The sequence below is a fragment of the Suillus clintonianus genome, assembly GCF_016758775.1.
Source record: "Suillus clintonianus strain FC179 chromosome Unknown DEU56scaffold_37, whole genome shotgun sequence".
Taxonomy (NCBI): Eukaryota; Fungi; Basidiomycota; class Agaricomycetes; order Boletales; family Suillaceae; genus Suillus; species Suillus clintonianus.
In genome coordinates this window covers 4,026-29,478 of record NW_024539261.1, presented here as the reverse complement: position 1 = coordinate 29,478, position 25,453 = coordinate 4,026, and the positions used below count along the sequence as shown (strand labels likewise).

The 25,453-nt window shown below is 49.1% G+C and overlaps 5 protein-coding genes across 5 annotated transcripts; 3 read left to right on the top strand and 2 right to left on the bottom strand.

Moving 5' to 3' along the window:
* The first annotated feature begins 43 nt into the window (after positions 1-43).
* DEU56DRAFT_804990 (uncharacterized protein) lies at positions 44-3,223 on the top strand. The gene is made up of 5 exons (XM_041353265.1): positions 44-1,236; positions 1,387-1,686; positions 1,843-1,934; positions 2,150-2,336; positions 2,452-3,223. Exons 1-5 carry the CDS (start codon positions 146-148, stop codon positions 3,110-3,112), a joined length of 2,331 nt encoding a protein of 776 aa, XP_041208222.1. The 5' UTR covers positions 44-145; the 3' UTR covers positions 3,113-3,223.
* A 715-nt stretch (positions 3,224-3,938) lies between these two features.
* DEU56DRAFT_355685 (uncharacterized protein) lies at positions 3,939-5,817 on the bottom strand. Its single transcript, XM_041345831.1, has 8 exons — positions 5,766-5,817; positions 5,313-5,710; positions 5,135-5,253; positions 4,923-5,084; positions 4,778-4,853; positions 4,593-4,724; positions 4,357-4,541; positions 3,939-4,298 (listed from the first exon to the last, which is right to left on the bottom strand). The coding sequence occupies exons 2-8, from the start codon at positions 5,374-5,376 to the stop codon at positions 4,068-4,070; spliced, it is 969 nt and encodes a 322-aa protein (XP_041208221.1). The 5' UTR covers positions 5,377-5,710; positions 5,766-5,817; the 3' UTR covers positions 3,939-4,067.
* Positions 5,818-6,696: 879 nt separating this feature from the next.
* DEU56DRAFT_980805 (uncharacterized protein) lies at positions 6,697-8,157 on the bottom strand (the record flags this gene model as incomplete). Its single annotated transcript, XM_041359802.1, has 7 exons — positions 6,697-7,074; positions 7,130-7,314; positions 7,363-7,494; positions 7,551-7,626; positions 7,696-7,857; positions 7,907-8,025; positions 8,088-8,157. The coding sequence occupies 7 exons, from the start codon at positions 8,155-8,157 to the stop codon at positions 6,820-6,822; spliced, it is 999 nt and encodes a 332-aa protein (XP_041208220.1). The 3' UTR covers positions 6,697-6,819.
* Positions 8,158-9,780: 1,623 nt separating this feature from the next.
* On the top strand, positions 9,781-19,360 carry DEU56DRAFT_980804 (uncharacterized protein; the record flags this gene model as incomplete). Its single annotated transcript, XM_041359801.1, has 6 exons — positions 9,781-10,066; positions 10,120-13,175; positions 13,231-13,305; positions 13,368-16,013; positions 16,066-17,977; positions 18,037-19,360. The coding sequence occupies 6 exons, from the start codon at positions 9,781-9,783 to the stop codon at positions 19,299-19,301; spliced, it is 9,240 nt and encodes a 3,079-aa protein (XP_041208219.1). The 3' UTR covers positions 19,302-19,360.
* A 920-nt stretch (positions 19,361-20,280) lies between these two features.
* Positions 20,281-21,178, top strand: DEU56DRAFT_355626 (uncharacterized protein). The gene is made up of 2 exons (XM_041345830.1): positions 20,281-20,411; positions 20,466-21,178. The coding sequence occupies exon 2, from the start codon at positions 20,498-20,500 to the stop codon at positions 21,050-21,052; it is 555 nt and encodes a 184-aa protein (XP_041208218.1). The 5' UTR covers positions 20,281-20,411; positions 20,466-20,497; the 3' UTR covers positions 21,053-21,178.
* The last annotated feature ends 4,275 nt before the right edge of the window (positions 21,179-25,453 follow it).

The window sequence follows — 25,453 nt, the reverse complement described above, 5'->3', positions numbered from 1 at the left end:
GCGTTTACGTCGGATGGTGAATCATGGTGGTTGGTGTCCAAGTTGAAATGGCAAGCGCCACGACGTCAATTTAACCGACGACCACCAAGCCGCTCCTTCTCCATTCCACTCTCTTTAGGATCGTAATTACTTTAGCAGTGCAGTCATGCACCGCCGAAAGTCCAGCAAGGAAGACGTGGACGACGGAGATACGTTTGTCCTCATTCCCGATGATGAACCAACTACGGCGCCTACGTTGACAGCGGCGCCTGGTAGGCATCGTGTTCCTGCGCTGCCACAACTTGGTCCAGGAATACCAGCAAGGCAACCACCAGTCAGACGTCCACCTAGTATCTCCCTCAATTCACCTCCTAGTTCACCCTTCCGTGCATCACATGCCCGGGTACGAAGCATATCCTCAGGTCCATTCGTACCTCCCGTATCATCTCCGCTTGCAAATACATTCCATGTCCCACTTCATCCGTTTGAACCGGACTCGAGCAATGATGCCGCAGATGGAGGCAGAGGCCACGGACGAAGACACTCCCGAATGCATTCCCGTAACCTGTCGATATTCTTTCCCCGCCCGCACGCAACCATTTCTGAAGATCTCCCCTCAGATGTTGAATCTGCCCCAAATAACAGATCCCAATCCCAAATCGACCTTCATATACCCGTATCTCAAAGCGAGCCCCTTCAAATCGGGCATGACCGTACCGCTTCTTTTTCATTCGGCTCCTCGGGCACCATGCCAAAGTCAGACTCCACAGGAGCAGTCCCAGCTGGCGTGACAGCACGTAGAGGGCATCATCATAAGCATTCTCTCTCTCATAACTTCTTTTCTTTTCTTGACCCTTCCCGTCAATCACAACCTGAAGCCAAACCCGAGGAATTGCATACGGCACCTACGCCTGCTCCAATGTCTCCCTGGAGCCCGGTGAGCAACATCCAAGGCGGTGAGAGCGTAAGCTCTAGCAACGCCGATCTCACAACAGGCACTAGTTCTCGCTCAAACTCTGCGTCTCCAGCACCTTCTCCTTCACCTTCTCAGACCAACTTCTCGTGGAATCTAAGCAAAAACGGGAATTTGGCACGAGTTGCATGCGTGCTGCAGTTCTGCTTGGGCGCCTTGGTCTGGGTGCGCGGTCAGGCTATTGGGTCGTTGGCGTGTACAGGCCTGGGGTATTGGGTCGTGTTCGACGCGTTTGGAATAGCGGTGGGCGGGCCTCTTCTTGGGATGGGCAAGGGTGGCTTTGGGTGAGTTTTGTTCTTCGGTCGCTTCAATGTATACACCACTTTATTCGACGCGTCATGTGTGCGCAAGTGCGCATATATTCATGTTCCCTTCGCATACATCCATCTCCTATCCTTCCCCTCATTACCCACCCAAACTAACCCCTCCGACAGCCCAGCACGCACGCAAACAACCCTCCTCTTCGCCCAATGCGTCTACCTCATGTTCGCAGGCGTATACGTAGCCAAAGAAGCTGTCGAACATATTCTTCTTTCTGCGGGACACGGTCATGGACATGGCCGCCCTTCTCCCTCCCCTTCCTCCACTGCGTCAAGTATAACACGGAATGCATCAACTTTGGCTCTGAATGCAGCTGGAGGTATCACAAGAGGCCTGGGTCTGCACGGCGCAGGTGAGATGGGGAATGATGGGCATCATCATCATCGGGGTGATGAGAGGCCTGATATGTTGGGGTACGTCACTTTTCTTGTTTGATTTTGTCTGATGCTGATGGATTCAATGTTTCTTTTCGTGTTTTGGTCTGGTCTTCCCCGTGGTTCTTGGTCTGCTTCTTGTGCGCGGGATCTGCGTGCTTGCGTCTCACACAATCCTTCCTACGCCAACTGCAGACTGCGCTACCCGCTCGGTCTCATCATCATCGTCCTCCTCTCGCTCCTCGTGACTTCTTTTGTGTTTGAGCAGCATGATGTGTTGGTAAAAAGTGTGTGTTTCCGTTCATCCCTCTTTTCACATGGTTCTTGTTGTTTTCTATCTATGCTACTCATTGTTCGTTCGTTTAATTTATTTTTCTCGGGATTGGGTGCGCAATGATGTTCATGGAATGTGTTTCTGAACTCTGATTATATATGCATTCTGACGCGCAACCCTCCCCTTTACGTCTATATTCCTTAAACCTCAACTAACACCTCCCACCAGTAACGAACAAACATATCCACCTCCCATCCCCCTTCTCTCTATTCCAGCGCTCCCGACTCCCATCATTCCCGGCAAGTTCACTCTCAGACAGACAGGCGCCATGGGAGAGAATACTGAGGAATCCGTATGCTCTTCCTCCAATTCTGTTCTGTGTTGCGATTCTGGGGGGCGAGATAGTTTTGAATGTGTGAGTACTTTGTCTTCGTCCTCTTGACACAACAACCTGATGCAAATACGCTCCTTCATCCTTTATTTGAATACTTTCATTTATGTCATCTATGGCGGCTCACTATTCACTGCAGCGCACACTACACACCCTTTGACCTTTCTTTAGCAACCCTCCAAGTCATCATCACCACACGCGTCGCGTACACAGCATGTATAGTCCTAGGCGGCGTATTATTGCAAACCGCACCTGCAGCATCGTTCTCCATGAGCGCTGGCGGTATCAGTGGTATCGGCAAGGGCGCGAACAGTAGGGGCATAGGCGCAAAAAGCATGACAAGCGCAAAAGGCACCAACACTTTAGAAACAAAAATGGAATCCTTCTGGCACGTCGTCCGCGAAATCGAAAGACATGAGCACGTCACGAGTCTTCCTGCTCCACATGTGTGGCAGGTGTGTCCGCCTGGACAGACATCTTTTGGGCAGGGGGAGACGAGGTCTTCTGTGTCACGGTCTGCGTCGCGGTCTGCGTCACGCGGGTTTGCGTCTGCTTTACGGTCTGCTTTCTCACCCTCTGATTCCTTCCCTTTTTTCGATGCGGTGAGAGGGCCGGATGCTGCTACGGAACCGCAGTTGATGATCACGCTCTCACCGCACGTGCGGTCTTCGTTGCGTGATGAAGAGGTGTTGAAGTTTACGCGGTGGGCGTGTGAGCGGGTTAGAGGAGCGTTCGTGGGTGATGGAGCCAGGGGACATGGGATGGAGGTGGAGGTTTGTGTGGGTGTTCTTAGGGGGTAGGTTTGCGGGTGTGGTAGAGGTGCATGAGAGGAGGTCGCAGTGCGATATACCAAAACTTCTATGTTTCTACCTTTCCCAGTTACGCTGAATACCCTTCTGATTCTGACAGCCCGAGAATTGCAAAGATGTAGGGCCAATTGTTGCCGCGTGCATGCAAGAGAATGGGATGATGCAATGCAATGATCGATCCGGTACTCGTGATGCCCTGTTTAATTTTGTTCGGAATGCGACGCGGTGACTTGTCCAAAGCGACTCCGCTTTGTGTCACTACGCTGGGAACGCCGGTTAACAAATGGCCAAGCCGAGTTTCAAATTCCAGGCTTTTTAATGGGCACCATATTTCTAGCATGCATTTGACTTGACTAAATATAGGATCAAAAGCTTCACTACTATGACTGTAGCGTGTCATTGTAGCGTGCCGCAGGATCAATCGATCACGGATCCCAGGCACCCACGTATAACTTCCCATTTGTCATGGTACGGTGACGACGACTGCACCCTATGACACGCCGAGAAAAAGTAGCACGTTAAGGGCGAGGCTGAAGCATTGTGGCACACGACCATGTCTCACCACGCACCCCATATCTGGCAGGTGTGTCCACTTGGACATTGATCGTTTGCGACGCGATCATCTGCGTGTGCGTTCACGGTATGCTGTTTCCGCCTCCGCTTCCGCCTCCGACGAGCGATTCCCTCTTTCCACGTCAAGATACATTCCCTTTCTTCACCCACCTCCTTCGAGTTTTGCGAGAATTGAATGTGTCCACCATGTCAACACTAGCCGGATTCAATGCGACAGCCTTGAATTCACCGTGGCCACACTCCATATCACTCGCTTGTCATGGTAGATGCTAAATATCAATGTCCGGGAAAAATACACTGGTAGGGCATTCATGCCGATTGATTCATATTAGCTACAAGATACAAGATGTCCTTTTGACCCACTCCCGCCTTGTCATGTCGACAGTCGGTCTTCATTCTTTGTTTTGTTTGACGATGAGGCACTGTCATCTTGAGTAAATTGGGATATATGGACCTCCATGGGCTTCATAGGAAATTGTTGCAAGTCTCCCTGTTCCATCCTCTCGGTCGTTCGTCTAGTACTGGCAGTCGAGAGATAATGTCTACTGTTGATCGTGATGCGAATCAGGACCATGTAGAAGGTGATCGATATGATAGGCACGACCTAGTCAAGCGGCGCTCAGTATATCTATATTCATGAAAAGTGTAAACGGCGTAATCACCAAGTCCGACAAAATAGCTTCTCCACTGGTTTTGGTGAGGAAACTAATCAGAAAGCCGACAAGTACCACTGAATACAAAACAGCGGCATCCACAAGCACGCGCACAATTGGCATAATAGTGCTCTTCGTAACACGCGCTCTAGAGACGTCTCGTTCGATTTTCCAGATGCGATATACCAATAATCCTGGACAAATTCAGAGCCTCGACATCGTGCTCGCGGAAATGTACTACTTACCTGAACACACCAAATTAGTTGAAAGTGTCGAAGAGAAGAATGCTATGATCCACTCCTCAACGTTTGTGGCGAAGACGTCTCCGGGATTAGAAATGGCTTGCGAATTACCGTAGACGGCACGAATTCCAGTCGCTGCAAGGCAATAATTAGATTACACGACTTGCGGAGTATTTTTGCAACCTGACCTACGATGCTACACCACAATATACTTGGTAGGATGATAATCCGGATGGATTGCCAAAGAACATAGCAGCGATAAACCTTTTACAAGACAAGGCACTTCCATAAGCCTCGAGAGTCTGAAACTGGCAGAGAAAAATATGAACGTACCATCACCGCATCAGCAAGTACGGTTTGTAAAATTAATAACCCATGTTTTATCACATATGTTTCTGTGGTAACGTCCGCGAAGAACGCTGCCGGCCCGCCTGACCACGTATCGCGATACCTCACCAGTCCATTTTCGAGGTGGATAATGGTCACAATTATGTGCTTGAGAAACGTCAACCGACGACACCACATGCAATAAGCCATAAACTAACCACAGTGCTCACTAACAACAGCATGATGGCCACTACCGCGATTGGGCGATTGACATCCTGCATCTGACGTTTGTAGGTCAAAGCCCAGATGGTACCGACGAACATGAGGACTGAAAACCCTGGAGAGGTGACCCTAGCTTGGTGAGCACAGAACGGAAAAACCCATTACGATACTCACCATATAAAATGCATTCCAGTGCTCCTGACATTATAGCGCTGATATCCGCAGTGAAACCAGCCATACCAAGTCTACAGTCCAGTTAGAAGATATGTGAAAGTGTGAGCATCTGCGCCAGTTTCTGAATATCGTTATATATGTCATCGTGTCAGAAATTGCACCAATTCACCCGCCATGAGGCGGGGCTTGGTAATGGATATGATATCGTGGCGACATCCGGTCGCTGTATCATGGTGCATCGCTTTCGTCTATCGATTGGTCCGCCGGATGCTATGAGGCTAGATATTTTTGGTAATAGTTGCAGGAGTTTTGAACGATTGTCTTCAATATGGTCTCAATAGGGCGAATAGGGTAAATGAGGTCACCCTTGGACAGTCATGCATTCATGTCTCTGGTACCTGTTGTATAGTAAGCCTACTTGCCAACGGATAAAAGCATAGAACATACACTCACTGTCTAGTGATACATAGATATCTCAAGAATATCCCACGCAATCCTGTGCATTCGGAAGGTGACCTCGAGCATCAGAAGTAGAGAAACGATCCGAATTCATTACCTGATCGGAATGGGCGTGCACCCACGGAACGGAGGGCACAAAAGTTAACCATAGGCACAATATCTGTGCTGAGGCGGCAAGCGTCCGTCATATGTAAATATGAATGTAGAACATACATATAACCAACTTAACACCGAAGCCACGCAAAAGTACAAGAGTAGGACCTGTAGGGTTGCAGATTGGGCCTGTACTCAAATGAAGTGCGTTGGCTAACGTTTTGAACGACCTTCAAAGCGCATCAAAATATCCACGCCCAAGACTGAACCACGGGAAATGGTACCTACTATGGCATCTCTTTGTCCACGCACTCGCATCATGTTTAAAGAGAACGTCTGATGATGGGGCTTCGGTCTATTTGTACACTGTGTCATGAGGTGTGCCTATGTGCGTTGGCTACCACATCCGGGTCATTCTGCTTGAGTGCATCTTTGGCGTGTACTGGCTTAGATATCACTAAGGCAGTCTTTGACGCTTTCGGCCACAACTTGCGGTGGGTACCGACGCTCCTTCTTGCAATGAAAGGCGGTTTTGAGCGAGTTTTGTTTTGTCCAGTCTCCCCTAGGAGGACCAAAAAAAGGGAATGCGTGTTCGAACGCAAATAGCCAGACTATAACAGATCTTGAGAATAAGGCCTGCAGGAGTGAATAAAGTATCGGATAAAGTGACGCGCCAACGTCGTTGGCTGGGAATACTCACCTTTTAGGAAATGCCGCCGGCGTCAAAAACGCTGTTCCTGGGACCTAACATGATCTACTTACATTTCTATCCTACGTGGTGACTGTTGAGTCGTGCGGTACCAGTGAGGTATTCGCATTGCTACAGTGAATTCGTGGAGTAAATAACATCCTTGGAATAAAATTAGAAGTACAGAAATCTCTGAGGAAAAGCGCGAAGTACACTAGAACTTCCTAATAGCCTAGTAGGGCGGCATTCATGCCAAATCAAGATTGACTACACGCTGTCAGATGCCCCCTCGCATGTCGATGGCTTGTCTTCATTCCCTACTATGGACGCTGACGTCCTGTCCTCGTACGTAACTTGGGATATATGGACCTGCAAGGGCTTCACAGGAAATTTCTGGGAGGTTCCATGTCCCATGCCATTGGTTATCCCTTTCGGGACAGTCGGGAATATACTGTTATTTTCTCTATTGATTGCGATGCGAATAAGCACCATGTAGAAGGCAATCGATATGATCGGCATGACCTAGTAAAAAAAAAGCTCAGTTTTTGTCCACAACAGGAGTAAACGGTAGAATCACCATGTCCGTCAGTACAGCCTCTCCATTGTTTCCGATGAGGAAACATATTAGCAGACTGAAGAGCACCACAGAGTGCAAAACAGCGGCATCCACAAGCACGCGCACGATTGGCATCATAGTGCTCTTCGTAGTACGCATTTTAGAGGATACGCGGTCAGCCATCCAGATGCGATATACCAGTAATCCTGGACATATTCAGAGCCTCGACATCGCGCTCGCAGAAATGCGCTTACCTGAACACACCAAATTAGTTGAAAGAGTCGAGGTGATGAATACCAAGATGTACTTCTTGAACTCTGGGGCGAAGACGTCTAAGACATTACCGACGGCCTGCGAATTATTGTAGATCGCATGAACGCCAGTCACTACCAGGCAGGCAATGTCAGATCATACAACTTCCTGAGCATTATCGCACCCTGACCTACAATGGTACACCACATCATCATAGGAAAGATGATGACCCGGACAGATTGCCAAACAATGTAGCAGCGGTAGACCTTTTACCAGACAAGGCACTTCTATAAGCTCAGAGGGTCTTAAACTCGCATATAAAAATATGAACACACCATCACCCCATCAGCAATTACAGTTTGCGAGACGTATAATGTATGCTGTATCAGATATGTTTGTTCCGTAACGTCTGAGAAGAACGCCGCTGGCCCGCCTGGCCATGTGTCGCGATACTTCACAAATCCCTTTTGGAGACGGATGATGGTCATGACCATGTGCTTGAGAAACGTTAGCGGATGACATCACATTAAGAAGTCAGAAACCAACCATAGTGCTCACTAAAAAGAGCAGGATGGCGACCACAGCGGTCGGGCGATTGATGTCCTGCATCTGACGTTTGTAGGTCAAAGCCCAAATGGTACCGATAAACATGAGAACTGAAAAACCTGGAGAAGTTAGTCAGACTTGGTGCGTTTGGGAGACGGACAAACCCATTGAGATCACTCACCATATAAAATGCCTTCCAGCACTGCTGACATTAAGGCGCCGGTATCCGGTGGGATACCAGTTGAAGACATATCGAATCTACAGTTTGGGAAATGTGCGAAGGTGTAGCATCCTTTGACAGTTTCTGTAAATCGTTATATAGGACATCGTATCAGAAATTGTATCCACTGACGAGAATCGGATCTCGAAAGCTGTATCATGATGCACTACGGACAGGTTGATACTGTCATGAAGGTATTTGCAATAAAGAATGACTAACTTTAGATCCTTCCAACATGACGCCCTTGGGCAGTCATTTCTCTGGTAGTACCTGTTGCATTGAACCCTGCAGATGACATTCACAACAATTGTATCTATCCTTCGTTCTGGCTACTTACAAACTGCCAACAAGGATAGAAATTCAAGAATATACACTCACTGTCTAGTGATACACATTCGGGGAAATATCCCACGCATTCCTGTGCGTTCGGATGGTAACCTTGCCTATCAGCAGTAGAGAAGAGGTAAGATCAATCACCTAATCAGAATGGGGGTAGCCCTAAAGCACCGAGGGCACGGAAGTTCACCAGAAGTGCAACATATAAGCACATGTAGAACATACAAATAAACAAATCCGAGTCGTAGCCGCGCAAAAGCACACAAGTAGGATCTGTAGGGATAAAAGATCAAATGTGGATTGGGGCTAACGAGAGGACATATAGGAAATGCCAGTCTGTCTGCTGCGTAGACTCCATGACATGTGAGTCGAGGGACATGTCTTGGCTAGCGCTTGGTCGGAAAGTTCCGGGCGCTGTTGTCACTGACGTGCGCATCAATCGCCGCCACTGCGATCTTGGCATCCCTTAGTCTCCCCTAGCCAGACCATATAGAAGGAAGACAGTCGTTCCTTCTTGATTATGGGCATCCCTCAACTCTGCGGAACGCCACGCCCAACGAGACAGGGAAAAGAGGATTGAATGTCAGCCACTGGAAGTTGATATCAAAGCTCCACCTTCTTTGCTGTTGAATGTATCCGCTAATGTGGTCACCCCCCCTCTCCCCGTTCCGCGTACAACAGAGTCTATCCTAAAGTACTCCTTCCAAAGATGACACATGACGTCCAAGTGCACACAGCCAAGAAAATGCGATTTGGCGTCGGAAGCAGGGAGTATTGGGGAGTAGCCATTACTTGCTGAATACAATAGTTAATCACTATGAGAGAACGAGGGTAGCGTTGAAAGGGCTCACTGAATCTCAACTCAAGTTACTCAATTCAAATCATCAAGCCTGCATTGAGAAAAGACCGATGCATGGTCACTGATGCCCTTCACGCTTGATACAATTGAATGACACTGAAATTTTTTGAAAAACGCCTACTACTAGCGGCCTAGGCATCCTTATCGGGCGCGAGTGACTTGGTTTTGACACTCCGACTCAACACCAACTTAGATTCTAACATATTACTACGAGTCAGTCTCCAGTTGGGGAAGACATGATAGTCGGCCCTCTGCACGAACAAATTTCTAGTGTGTACAGCCTATCGATGTCACTCGAGTCATCAGTGAAACTTCTATGTCTTGAACACAAACACTCTCGCTTTGTGCGGCCAACCTTGAGGCATAAGGATCCATGAGCGCCTAAGAGGTTTCCTTATCAGAGTGGCTAAATTTCACCGTCAGAGCCGACTCTTCTCTCATCCCATTTATCCCAATAACATGGCTCAATCTTCAAAAGATCAATCTAGTCTGGAATACATCATCAACCATGTATTTCTTCCCCTCAAGCTGCCGCAAGGAAGTGATCATTCCCTTGAGAATGACCTGGCCTTATCTCGGGAAGTATTTGGTGCTGCTCTCGCCTTTAGGGACCAGCTGCCGTATAATAAGCTACTGCTTTGGACGAGCAGCGTTAAAATGCTGCGCAATCTCAAAGATTCAATCAGATTCAGCGTGATGTCTGCACAGGAAGTAGAATCTCAAATCAACGCTATGGACAACAAAGGTCTGCCACCTTCATCTCATTTGCGTTTTTCCATGCTGAGTATCAAATTTCAGATGTCCTTGTATATATTATTCGGGCGCAAAACGCTGCGGTGGTCATGAGAAGGCTCAAATCCGAGACCATATTCGAATCATTTGAGGTCTCTCCTGACCCCACCGCAGTGATGGGCGCAAAGGGAAAGCTGATCTGTTCTTATCCAGGACCTGCTGTCACAGTCCCAGACATGAACATCGACAATGCTACCTTTTCTGCCGAGCTGGCGAATTTTCTCGTTTGCATGGATCGAGATGTCCTTGATGCGGCAGCGACGAGGAACAAAGCCAATTCCACTGTTCTAGAAGAGAGGGACACAACGCATCCCCGTTATATCACAGAACTCCTGACCGGGATACTGCGTGGCCTCGGTAGCATCGCTGATGTTCCTCGCATCCGCAAGCGCATTGGAGATGATGTACTGTGGGACAGCGCGAAATTGCCGTGGAGGCGGTCTCCACTTTGGCTTGTCATTCGTGTTGCCTTACAGACGACTTTGGAGCGCAGTGCTCTAGGACGAACGACGTATAAATCGTTCATGCTGTTCTTTATGGCGAGGCTCACGAACATTGTCATTGAACGTAACTTTTCGAATGACATCTTGCACTTCATATCGACAAAGATCGCGCGCCGCCTTTTCAAGCTTGGATCTTCCGCTTCTCCGGAGGTATCGCGGATAGCCAGCACGGTCACCAGGGATGTAAGGAGTATCATGGAGGAAAGATGGACATCCATTCAATATGCGCAGCTAGCCTCACGTCATTGGGCTCCCCAGAACCTCCGATTCTCGCGAGATACCCATCTTTCCTTGAACACAAGCCGAGAGTACATACTCCAAGCTTTGCAGAACCAGCATTCATCCCCTCAACCATCCCCATTCAATCCCAGCCATCATGTGCGCGGGTCAATCAACGATTTCCTTGACGCTGATGCGAGCTTCCTGATAGCCGCTCATGCTGCAGCACCGTCTCTTGCCCTCGCAGACTTCGAGACTGCCACTAGATCAGGGATTGATGGCTGGGTAGCGCGCGTGTCACTTCAGAGCATCGATGCCGCATGTGTCGTGATTGAGGCGTGCGCCTCCGCGTACTCCTCGAGAGCGTTGAAAGCTTACAGCGGAAATCCGGAGAATTTGTCGATCATGCTTCTCACACTTTTCGAGCTCTGGGTAGCCATGGATAAGCTCGTTATTACCCAAATGCCACTCGTGAGAGAATACTCCCCCGAAATCCCATTGAACATTTGGGAGTGGCTTTTAATCCGCAAATATTCTGCCCTCGATCGTTTGAAGATATTGCACACCCACCTGAAAGATCGTCACTACCATGCTTCCAGAGATCTGTCGGCGTTCTCGCTTACCAACGATAGCAGGTCGTTCGCAGCGCGATATTTTGACCAGTCACCGAAGCTGCAGAATTTGAAGGATCGCATCGAGGCGGATGCCCGGAATCAGCGGAACAGGAAGTTGACTGAACTTCGGACCCTCAACAAGAGGTACAGTGACTTAGAGAGGAGCGCAGCAAGCTTATCGCACAAATACGATGTCAACTCCCGCGGCGAGGATTACCACGATAAATGGCAATGCCAATTGTGCCGCGTGGAGAGGGAGATGCGATCCATTACTATTACAGTTCACGAATGGCCGCTACCAGAGCGTGAACAGGAGGCGATCGTGGTCGTATTTGAGCTAGCGTGCCCAATTGCATTCGACATGTGGAGATGTATGACATTCCACATCATCGTTGATGTCTGCACTCCAGAAAAGATTCCACCCACTGATCCCTTCATGACACTGCCAAAATACGATGCCTTGCAGGAATATCGCACGTGCCATTCAAGGCAAAGGTTGACTTTGGCGTCGAATGCCAAACCCTTCACCAAGTGTCATTACCGTGACACTCACATTCCCACGCAAGATGTGCGCGTCTGTGTAAACAACGGACTCATTTTTAGGCTTTTCGATACAACCACAGACGCATGGGCGGAAGATGTACTGCTGCATTGCGATACTAGCAAGCTGTGCACTTTCTTGCTTCCAAAGGGACCATATCATGGTTTGCAGCAGTACCTTACAAAAACATCCCACACGTCGAACGAGGTCATAGCCAATCAGGCAGATTGTCATAATGACATGACCCTCCACGAATTCATCGCGTTTGGAACCTTGCGGAGTGGACCGCGTTTACAATGGATGAATGTCCTCCGAGAGCTTCACGCGAGGACGCTCAATTTTCGACGTGAGGAAGTCCATCTACTGTTGGCGCAAACTGTTTCACAGGTCGGCCCATTGTCGTCCGACAACGACCTTATTTGGCACGAGGAGCTGAACAGTGTGCCCTTCCTGAGTGCACTACTTGGAGAGTTGGAGGATTTGATGGCGAGCGTTGAAGGAAATTGGTTGGAATGTGTCACGATCAGCACCATCATCATGGTCGTATGCCGTGTCTTGTACTTGACCCAGGAAGAAAGCATCAAAAGTCGCGGATATTCGCTTCTTCGAAGGATACGAACTGTGACATTTACGTTGCTGATGCAGCTATCAGGGAAAATGCAAGCTAGCAACGACGAGACAGTCAGCCGGGATTTACAAGGGCGCGTTCGTGATATGGCAGTCACCTGTCGTAGCACCTTCGATGTCGACGGAGACTCTTCACTGCTCCTGACGTCGAACGCTGACATCGAGACATTTGCATATTGTGCGGTCATGATTTATGACAACACTCCAAGCCAACTGGACGATCTTCCCCAACATTCCAAACTGCTGCTAGAGCGGGACAGGAGATGCTGTCACACGTTGGAACCCGCTATTCGTCAATACGCAGAGCTACGAAAGGAGGGTCTTGATCGTGCGATGGAAAAGATTTGGGGCAGCTACAGACAAGGAACTCCTTGGAGGGCACTGCCGGCTCCGAATTCTCGCTGGCTTGTGGCGCAGACTGCGCCTTCTCATTCTCAATCGCCACAAGATGTGCATTTCAATTTGATCAGTGGATGCTTGCTTGTCGGCGGGAAGCCACTGGGTAGGCTCCCTTCAGAGATAGTGCAACATCCTACGTACCAATATATTTTCGGCAATGTGAGTCTTTGAAAGTTGTGACTTTGCTAGTGCACGCTCACCTATCAACCTATAGCAAGTTCTAGACATCGTTCCAGCTGATATTCCTGGAATGGAGTATGCGACACGCGGGACCGTCTGTGACCATCAGGTTTGTAGTCACCCTCGTTGTCATAACTCAGTAACTAATGATGCACTCGCTTGTTACTGAAGGTGTCTTTTGCTCTCCACGACTCGAATGATCTCATCATCTGCGCAAAGCATATCGAGCAACGATCACCTACCCTGCAGCTCATTCCAAGCCAAAAGTTTGTGGGCGACCTACCGACAATCTTGATAGAAGTCCATACTCATTGGCTCAACCTGAGCACAAGTGAGATTGAGATTCGCCCAGCAGGGAATGTGTGGAACTTTTCACCTGATAATTGGGTCTTGCGATTTGCTGTTTCGGGCTCTTCGACGGTGCAGAATGCCAGCGGTGCCACCCTTATCGACATACGCAGCCAAACATGGGACATGATCTCAAAGAGGATGCGTCCTCTGGAGAATGCACGCTTCATCATGGTCACATACAACAGAGCATCCGGCAGTACCCCCTTGTTGAAGGCTGATTTACCTCGATATGGCCTCGAATTCTTTATTGACGATGATGGAGAACTGCAGTCCCGTAACATGCGCAACATGGTTGTCGACGCCATTCAGTATACTGGCACGATGTTGGGGCTGAAAAACAAGCTCGTCTTGCGCCCGAAGTCCAACATTGCAGACGAGCACCCACGCACCATCATCATCCCAGACGGTCGTATCTCATACTCTGTTAAAGGTCATCACGTCAAGGTCACCATCACTCCTGAAGCCTCCAGAGTGACGTTCTACGTGTACAGGGTTGATACAGATCTACACTGTCTCACTGGGAACGTGGGTCTGACAAGCAAACTCTATCAGGCGCTCCTCCACGCTGTGACCAGCGGATGTCTGCCTGATCCGTTGACGGGTCGAACTGGGACAGAGGAGGCGCTGCATCTCTTGCACTCAGCAGCTTGCCGGTCTTTCATGAAGCTCCGCCCTCGCGACACAGATCTTTTGCGCGATATCAGTTTGTTGTCAACCATGCGTGTCTGGTATCCCACTCATCTTCAAAAGATGCAGACAGTTTCGTGGTCATGTCTTTCGTCCCTCGCACAGCACCATGGTTTTCATCCAGCTGCGAAGTCTATCATGGACTACGGCATGCAACTTTCGGCTTTCTCAGAAGGATCTTCAAACCATTCCGCCTTTGATCTTCCACCATTCACGAACCACCTTCTCGAGCGTGCATCCATTCGTGCCTCGGCAGTCTATCCTGACCAGTTCTCTCTTCCACTTCCACTCGGTGACACAGATGTGATCTATGCTTCACGCCATATTCCCGACAAATTTGCGGAAGAGAGGGCATTCAAAACCGCCTTCATGGTGAATCAATGGCCAAGCAGACTTCCAGTGCAATGTAATCTCCTTATTTTGTTGACTCAGTGGGAAAGTGTTCAGGGCATAAGCAACTCGTTCAGCTTGCGATACTCCAAAGACTGGCTTCAGCCAACGTTTCCTGACGTCTTCCTTTCTGCGTACGACCACTGTCGCAGGGCTACAAAAAAAGACGCATCTCAGCTTATGTTTACCCTGGCTTCTGTATCATACAGCTTGTTGGATGACTGTTCGCTCGTCCCAACACTCCTAGCCTTCGCCACAATTCCCGAAATTCGCAGCTTGGGTAGCCCACCGAATTTCGCCTGCTATGATCTCTCGGACGGTTTCATGCCGTCCGACAGGGTGTTGGGCAATATCATCAATTCGTGCTCCATATATTACGAGAACAGCCAGGAGAGACGCCTAGCTCCAAGGCCTGGGGAAGATGAAAAAGCTCTGGGAAAGCGTCGTTTTGCAGCTTTCGAAGACGAATGCGAGTCTCAAAAGCAAGCCATTCTCAGCACAGTTCGGGATGCTTGGCCGTGTGAACATCCTCCGGCACTTCAGATGCTGCAAGCGAACTGCTACGATTTCAATAAACTATCGGAGAAACTTTCCCAAGTATTTCGCAGCTGTTGGCGAAACCGTTGTTTGGAGCTACATCTGGATGACCTGCAGGAGACCCTCGAACGGTTCTACACTCTTAATCCTCCTTCGAAACTACCCTCTCAATACAATCTTGATTCCCACCTTGAAGACTCGGCCGTTGCATCTCCGGCCTCATCAGTTGATGCCCAGTACCTGTTCGATAGAGATCCGCCTGTGATAAAAATGTGCAGGTCTCCCCAAGTTCTGCCCGATTACAATCAGAGATTTTTGGTACCTCCAGACCACCGAGTCACAGCGAGGTTGCAACAGCTGATCGACGACTTTCGCGTCCGAGGAAATGACCAATTTCGCCGCAAATATGCCAATGATCTAGAGGATAGCAAGTCGATTTACTGTGAAGAAAAGATTGCTACACAGCCAGATTCTGCGCCATACACGATGAAAGTATTGCTAAAGTACCATCGCCTCCATATCTCGCAATTCCGAAATTCACTTGCAACTATCGCATACGCCCTCTCCCCTGCTTCTGCCGCCGAGACCACATTATACAACGCTGGATTATGGCCCCGAGTTTCACCAAACTTTCTCTTCACTCGCATGGCGTCTGCAGCGGGAAATTCTTTGGGGAAGGCCTGGCGTAGGACTCTTGTCCACCTGTCACAGATTCTTTTGCAACTGCAACATTCAAGAAGACTGTTGGTATTTGCCGCTAACAAAAACTGGGTTGAGTTCTTCAAGGAATTGGAGAGCAAAGCATGCGAGGGGTTTAATCCAGAGCTGTATCCCGACTGGCTTTTAATACAGGTACATTTTAAATACAAAAATCATTAATGGTTACTGATAATGGTGTCCTCAGATTGAAAGTCAGTTCTTGGCACGGCCTGTCCAGGTTAAGGTTGCGCAGGAGATGATGTCGCCATCCGCAAGACGAAATACTTCTCTCCAGCTGAACATGGGCGAAGGCAAATCCTACGTGATTGTTCCTCTCGCAGCGGCCGCACTTTCCGATGGCCACAAACTGGTTCGAGTAATTGTGCTGAAGTCGTTGTCTGCTCAAATGTTCCAGCTTCTAGTTGAACGACTGAGTGGCCTTGCTCAGAGGCGCATTTTCTATATTCCATTCTCCCGCGCACTCTCTATCGACTCATCGAAGGTGAAAATGTATCGTGACCTGATGCAGGAATGCATGGACACCAAGGGCATTTTGGTCGTACAACCGGACCATATTCTGTCGTTTCAGTTAATGGCTGTTGACCGTCAGCTGTACCCTGAGACTGAAGCTGCTGAAGATATACTGCAGACTCAGCTGTGGCTCGACAATCACACACGCGACATCCTGGACGAAAGCGATGAAATTCTGCATGTCCGCTACCAACTGGTGTACACTGTGGGTCTTCAAAGGTCGCTTCAAGGACATCCCGAAAGGTGGACAACGACACAACAAGTGTTGGGTCTCGTCGCAAAGCACACCACCAGGTTCATGAGCGAATTTCCCTCTCACTACTCTGAAGTATCTTCTCGCAAACACGGAGTGTTCCCCTTCGTTCGAATTCTCCACCCGACAGCAGGCGACGCATTGGTCCAATGGATCGCACATGATGTCACCAGTGGGGCGCTTGAAAACATCAGCTTCGACCAAGCATCTTTGCATGTGAAGCAAACCGTCCACCAATTCATCGCAACTGAGAAGATATCCAACACTTGCATCAGCTTAGTGGAGAAGTGGTACAGACACACCACCGTCTGGCCCGGCCTCCTAGTTCTGCGTGGATTGCTGGCATGTGGTATATTGGTGCACACCCTCAAAGAACGTCGCTGGCGCGTTGATTATGGCCTCGCCCCAAAACGAACAATGTTAGCCGTTCCCTTCCGCGCCAAAGATATGCCCTCGCTGCGGGCAGAGTTTGGCCATCCGGACATTGCTGTCACCCTCACATGCCTGTCATACTACTATGGGGGTCTCACACTCCAGCAGCTGATGTTGTGCTTTGAGCTCCTGTTGAAGCAGGACAATCCCGCCCTCGAATATGAATCATGGGTGCTTGGACTTCAGTCCGTCCCAGAAAGTCTGCTTCATCCTAGCGGGATCAATACGGAATCTGCAGATCAGCTCCATGACCTGCAGCAACTGTTTGAATTCAACAAGAAAGTCATAGATTTCTACCTGTCCCGGGTCGTTTTCCCCAAGGAAGCCAAGGGATTCCCAAATAAGCTCACCTGCTCCGGATGGGATCTCGCTCAAGAGAAGAGACATTTTACAACCGGCTTTTCTGGAACAAACGATAATCGATATTTGCTACCAAGCTCGATTGTGCAGCGCGACCTCGACTACCAACGCAGCACGAACGCCCGAGTCCTAGCTTTCCTTCTGCGCCCGGAGAATAATTGCTACACATGCATACCACCCGACCGAAATGCGAAACATTTCATCCATACCTTGATTGCACAGACTCCCGAGGTCCGCGTGCTCCTCGACGTGGGAGCGCAGATGCTGGATTTGAGAAACCAGGAATTTGCCGAAACATGGCTTCGAGTCAAGCGCGACGCCCAAGCCGCAGTGTTCGTGAACGACGACGATGAACTTGTTGTTGTCAAACGGGATGGGACAGTAGAGCCCCTTGTGTCATCCCCCTTTGCCCAGCAGCTTGACCAGTGCGTGGTATATCTGGATGACGCGCACACCAGAGGAACGGATATCAAGCTGCCTTCTGGCTTCCGAGCTGCTGTCACACTGGGTCCCAAAGTCACGAAAGATCGTCTAATGCAAGGTTTGTGATTACAGAGTAACGGTTATGTGTATTAGTTCTGATTATAACCGATGGCACAGGATGCATGCGAATGCGGAAGCTGGGCAATGGGCAATCAGTAATGTTCTTCGCTCCGACGGAAGTTGACCGGAGCATTCGTTCGGCGACTCGGAAACCTGATACCGATGGTGTCGATGTGGCAGACGTCCTGCATTGGACGATGCTCGAAACCTGTATTGATATTCAGACGCGAGCATTCCACTGGGCTCAACAAGGATCGAATTTTAAGACACGACATTCCGCATGGACTCAATTTTCGCGCGCGCCCACTACTTCGGTTCCCACCCTGAAAACAGCCTGGTTGCAGCCAGAGGAGCGTTCATTGGAGGATATGTACGCACCATGCAATTCCTCACAGGCATCCCAGGTTTGCGATCCAGACATTCAAAAGAAGTACGAGGAGCTTGGAGTTGTAGCAGGACCCGAAAGGAGCATGGACGAGGAACAAGAAAGGGAGGTGGTCCACGAGGTAGAGAGAGAACGGCAAGTTCAAAGACCACCCAAGGTCAATCCTGCAGCCCAAGACCTCCATGTGGACGTTCGTCGATTCATCCAGACCGGCCTAATTCCCACCGGGTCCCCCGCATTCATTCCAATGCTATCCGGCCTTGACAACACTTCTGCTGAATTTGATGAGGGCGATCAATGGGGGCGCGATGTTTTAGTCACCCTTGACTTCGCTCGTACCGTGGGGGCTCTCTTTTCCATCGAGAAAGTGGATGATTATCTGCGGCCCGTCAATTGGATCGTATCCAGTAACGTTGGAGTGCTGGTAGTCATGAGCCCGAACGAAGTGAACACACTGCTGCCCGATATCCGCGAAAGCCCTGTAATTCATTTGTGCGTTTATACTCCTCGCACCACAAAAAAGATGCAGGCATGCGATGACCTTCGACTCTACTGTGTCCCTTCAACGCCATGGCTGACACCATCAGTACCGCTTATTTGCCAGCTCAACCTTTTTGCCGGCCAACTCTACTTCTCCAGTTACGAGATGTATCTCCACACTTGCAATTTCTTAGGGCTCAACGCACCGGATCTAGGGGATGAGGAGTTGATAGCCGAGAGCGACGGGTTCATCAGCGAGGAGAATCGCCCTTCTGCGAGAAAATTGTGCTCGTTCAAGCGATCCCAGCTTCCTCCATTGAAGGAGTTGTTCGGAATGAGAAGGAAAGGCATGGGGTATTCACCAACTCACCTCGGAAAGATGCTCAATGGCCGCATTCTGACTGAGGAGGATTTTCTCGACTTTAGCGCTGGGAGGCGCTGGGTCTGTTTAGCATAATTTTTAGCGCAGTTCAGGTCAACAACGATTGTACCATAACACTGCAAATTGTATGGCCGCGAATTGACGAAGTTCGCGGGTTCTTCATTCGGCCACCAATGGTCTCGCACATAAAGTCTGCTAGCGCAAAAATTGAACATAAAGAAAACCTCGACTCACACACCACTTATTCGCCATCAACCGGTGTTCCTCAAAAAGGTGCCTTTTGAGCTCATTTAACCTTCCAAATCGCTTTGTCTGATTTCCGTGCGTTTCCGTAAACGATCTTTGGTGTTGCTCGGACGCCACCTGAGTCGGCGAGTTATCATTAGTCGATGATACTATGATGGCCTGAGCCAAGCCCAAGCCAGGCCCAGGCCCAGGCCCAGGACCTCTGGGTGGGCCTGGCCTGAGTTTTAGCCAGGCCCAAGCCAGGGCTTTTAGGCCAGGCCTGGCCTGGCACATCACTACACGGCACGGTGGAGTAGGGGTTCCGAGGGCTGGGACTATACATTCGGGGCCTCCACCGGCCCTTTCCATAGCTTAGTCAGCACGTAGACTAGGTTCTTGCATGTTCGTAGCTTAGGATCATCATCATGCTAGCTGGTTCCCCTGCTCTTGGCTGAGGCCGCTGGCCCCACTCCAACGGTGACAGGAGTTCATGGTACTACCCTGTTATCACTCGGTTCTTACTCGCTGCCTTCGAATAACTTCAAACCCTGAGCAAAACAAAATCCGAATTCCCTCAGGGTCCAGGAATGGACTCAGAAACGCATAAGAAATGTGGTCAGCCTCCAAGCCTAGTACACCCTGACGCTGAACGGTTTTTTTGGACATATTGGAGTCCTTGTTCTACTCACTGTCAGCCGGTGTTCCTAACCTAAGGAACACCGGTTGATGGCGAATAAGCGGTGTATGAGTCGAGGTTTCTTTCCGCTCAATTTTTGCGCTAGCCGACTTTATGTACGAGACCACCGGTGGCCGAATGAAGAACCCGTGAACTTCGTCAATTCGCGGCCATACAGTTTGCATTACCTTTTTTATCACGGACTCTATACATACGCCTTATAATCCTGCTGTCTCGCATTAAGTCGAACCTCAGACCTCAGCAGTTCCGTCAGTGTTAAGTTTGTATGTTTCGTGTTTCTTGCACGCTGAATTCATCTCATCATAATCTGTCTCTAGACTTCCACTCGCCAACGTGTCCTACAATTGTCATGACTGTACCCCCAGCTCGTTGCGCGGATGTCCAGGTATGTTTGAATTTAGGCCTTTCGACGTCGGCTAAATTGCTACAGGTCGGAGATATCGCTTGCTGCGACCCAAACCTTGCAGTCCCTCTTCTGAGAGCCTACAATCATGATGCAGACAAGAAGGATCACTTCTACACCACTAATGCTAAGGAGATGAAAACAGCCATCGACATGCTTGGATACGCTGCGGAGGCAGTCGCTGCCTACGTCTTTCCCACCCCACAGCCCGCCACTGTCCCGCTCTATCGCATGTTCAATACGGGTGGTGTGGACCATTTTTACACCACGTCGTTTGACGAGATGCAGCGCTCGGTTCTAGAAAATGGTTACAACGATGAAGGGATCGCTGCACATGTCTTTAAGACTAACATATGCGGAAGCATTCCCCTCTACCGTCTGTGGAGCGTACATGATACAGATCACTTATACACCACGAGCATAAAGGAGGTGAACACCTCTGTTGCCAAAAATGGTTATGTCTTTGAGGGCATCGAGGCTTACGTACTTCCTGTTCGTTAGTTTGACGGACACAAAGGATTTGATTCGATGTAGATCGATGTGTAGAATTACTTTGTGTTTTACTTCCCCGGTTGAAGGCTCCTGATGTTATTCTCCCCGAAAATTCGATGCCTTTCACAAACCTGCAACCTGCCCATAAACCAAACTGATCGTTTCGCATGTACCGTCAGCAATATGTTCTCCTTCTGGACTTTCAGTACACCATACATTACCGTCACCGGGAGCCTGTGGCTTAGTGGTGAAGGTAAGGGGAGCCCCCCTCGCCAGCGGCGGGTGTGGGCTGGTATGAATGATTTGACGTCTCGTGCCAGAAAATTCTGGGTGTCAGTGTTTGAATTTGCATGTCCTCATACGTCTTGTGCATGATAATGAGAACTCACGGTCGAAAGACAGTGGAGCTTTCGATGTCCAGAAGCTTGCGTGTGTATGGCGTTGGTTGTGGATCATCATCTGGTTTCAGGACGGCCAGCGAGAGTTGTGGGGGGACACAGCAACGAAATGCGCATCTCATTCCTTTACCATGTCCTCGCTGTACGTCACTAATTGGTAAAATATATATCCATAAGTCCTGAACGACGATGAAAACGTGCATTTATGGCTTGCTACATACCAACAACACTGATGCTTGTTCTTGAACCTGTCTCTCGAGGCCTGCCGTGGGGATCCGAGCAGAATGAGTTGGTCTCAACTACTGTCGCAATGGCTCCACTAATTAATTCTAACTAAATTCCAATTATGTTGTTATATATTGCTGGCCGCGATGGTGCAATGTTGCGACGTGGAGTAGCGGGGAAAGGAGGGGTGTTATCTGCATTTTGTACGTACGACGCGTTCGACCAGTTTATAGCATGCTCGAAGTGATAATTGGTCCATAGTTAGATTTGGTTGTTTGCCAAGACCTTGTTTGGATTCAGGCCTTTTGCAATACAAATTCAAATTGAGTGCCACACTTCGCTCAACCGTGACTGCAAGGTACTGTACAGTATACCACAATGAAACGTTAACTCTGCTATCATTTACCGACTTGTACCCTTGTTCGAAGCGGGAGGTTAAGTCATCTGTCACACAAAATCTGGTCTTCGTCCCTGTCAGTTTCTTTACGTGTTTTAGCTCCACTCTCTGGTCAATTTTCCGTTTTTTGATCAGTGACTACATATTATGATTCGAGCCCCGGGGATTACATTTCGGGCTTGTAACGGAGGTATGCAGGGTGGATCTATTTATCCTCCATATCTTATGACGCGTATAAAGAAACCCCATTCAATCATGCAACGGCTTTCTCAAACAGACATGCCCAATCATATCGGAACTAGCAACAACTTGGGTCCAGCACGGCAACGTAAGATTACAATCGTGGCACGGTGTTGGTCTTGGTAAACAGATCTTTCACGGGCGCGGCGGATAATAGAGGCTCTGCTATGTACCTAATGTCATGCACCACGATCAGTATGTAAGAGTGGCGCTGGGAAGCAAGGCCTCGCCCCGTCCTATGGGGTAGATGAACCCCATGCACACCTCGTCTTCCAGAAAACGCCGTAACAATTGAATTGAATTCTAGGTTCATCGCGAGGGCAGTTTGTACGTCGAAATCACATTTCCGAACGCCGCAGCCGTTTCTACCTTCGATCATAATGTCAAATATGCGCATTAATGTCATCGCCCTCCATTCTCATTTCGACAGCAATCCGTAATGCAATTTTCTATATCGCCTTGTCAGGGGTGGCAGTGGCGGTATGCAAACGGGCTGCGCAATGCGCTCGCTACAAAATTCACCTCATAATCAGGTTGTGCAGGTCTCATTTCTGGACCCGCTGGATACAACAGCACGTAGGTTTGTTCTTGAACCTGTCTCTCGGGGCCTGCCGTAGGGATCCGAGTAGAATGAACCAGTCTCCACTATTGTCACAATAGCTCCACTGATTGATTCCCATTCAAATTCCACAACACGTCGTAAGACGGTTGCTCAGGAGGGCAGATACCGGCATGAGCCAGCACGTTGGATCTGGAATTCGGAGAAGTATTTCCAGATGGGCCGACACCTCCTATATCGCTCGGCGATACGAGCTGGATCCGATTGTGCGCTAGTACCGTAGCACTTGGTTCTTCACATATGGCCGTTGCACTATAGCAGTTTTCAGGGAGACAGCGAATAAAGAACCGAGTGAATTAGAAATGGTCCGAACCCCAAGGGCGCTCAAAAGGTGCCTTGGAGCTTAATTATTAAATTAACCTTCCAAGTTGCTTTGTCTAATCCGGGCTAGCGTTCTGACGAGTTCTTCCAACCGGTATGGCAGAGCTGCGCCAGGCAGATGCGGCAGAAAGGCAGGCCAGTACCACCCTAGGCTAATCAGAGGTAACTGTGAGCTTTTCGACAAAGTTGCCAACAAACCTGGCCTCTATGTCTGGAAATGAAAGCACCGTAGTTACCTCGACAACTACCCTGGTGCCAAAATCTAAGGTCGCGACAATAATCTGCCTAGCCATGTCATCTGCCACTGCAGGGATTCACTGGAACTTCGCCGACAAGCCCGGATATTGTTATGAACAAGACATGTGATGATGGTGGTCAGGTTCTCTCACACAGCACCTTTCCAATCGCTTCGTCCAGTTCTCGCCCAGGAATTGGAAGCCAATTTTACATGGGCGCCTCCACTTGCAGCAGAACCACAAGATGTAGACGTAGGTCCAGAGACCATTTCAGCTGAAAAAATCGCCGAAGCATTTGTTGCTCTCAAAGCACAGGAGAATCTGGAAGAATTCGTGAATATTGAGTACTATTGATGACGCAGAGGTCCGAGAAGGCATTTGTTTTTTGCCGAATTGAGGCAGGTTGACCGAGGGTTAGTACCCCAAGCTGCTGTAGACGAGGTTGATTCCGTGAACCATGACGGCGAGATGGAATGAGGCGTCATTGATGTTGTGGATAGAAAAATTTCACCGCTAGAGTTATGCCACTCGGCAGAACCGGTTATGATTCTGCCGGTTGTGCCGGCAAAACCAACCTCAAGTTTGCCTCAAGTACTTTACTACGTTCTGACCCACAACGACTACTGATCCCGTGTGCTTCCGTAAATCTTTGGTGTCGCTCGGACGCGACCCGAGATGGCGAGTTATGATTAGGTCGATATGGAAGATGCCAGAAGTGGGAGCGTGTTTCAACGTGGCATGGTTCAAAGTAAGTAATCACGATTTGGTTGTTTGCAAGATCTTGTTCGATGGATCAAGGCTTTTGAGCACCCAAGTTGCATACATCGAGCTTCGTGGTATACCATAACGAAACTATCATTTGCATTCATGTCGGAAGGCCGTGGTCGCTGTTTTCGTGTCGGCGGAACTCCACACATTGACATGAACAAGGTATAGCTATCTTCGGACAGACTAATTAATATTGGGTTAGGTGTTGTTAGGTGTCCAACTGGGATGCCAGTTGAGTGTGGTTCGAGACTAGTCCATACTGTCCTGTCAGCTAATAACTCGTCTTCCATATATGCTGTCATTTTTGACTGGTACTCTTATTCTAAGATTGTTCGGTCACGATTTCCGACTTGCATCTGTCACCCCAAACTCTGTAAGTTTCTTTATATGTTATAGCTGCACTCTCTGATCGATCTTCCTGTTTTCTGCCGCGACTTTCATGATGCAGGAATCGGATTTTGGGTTTGAAACGAAGGTATGTAGGCCGTATTTAGTTCTCCTCCATATCTTATTATTACTCATATACATGAACCCTAGCGAATCATGCAATGGCCTTCTCAAATAGGCATGGCCAATCATACATACCGGAACTAACAACAAGGTCCAGCGCGGCAACGTAAGATTACAATCGTAGCACGATGTTGGTCTTGATAAATTGATCTTTCACAGGCGCAGCATAGAGTATGGGCTCCGCTATGTACCTAATGCCATGCACCACGATCAGTATGTAAGAGTGGTGCTTTGAAGCAAGGCCTTGCCCCGTCCTATGGGGTAGATGAACCCTGTCTTCCATGTAACGCCGTAACGATTTGAATTCTAGGTTCATCACGAGGACAGTTTGTACATCGAAGTCACATTTCCGAACGCCGCAGCCGTTTCTACCTTCAATTCGGATGTCAAATATGCGCAATGCCATCACCATCCATCCGCATTTCGACAGAAATCCAGCATGCAATTTTCTATATCGCCATGTCAGGGGTAGCAGTGACGGTGTGCAAACGGGCTGTGTAATGCCACGCTCGCCGCAAAATTCTGATCCGTGCGGTTTAAGGTCATTCTATAGGGGTATTCTCAGAAGCAAGGCGCCACCCCATCAAACCTGCATCGTTTACGTGGAGAAGTACTTGGCCATGTAAGATTTTGCGTCCTGAATCATGTCATGGACACCCCGCCCGGAACAGGAGCATTTACGTGCCATCCACAATC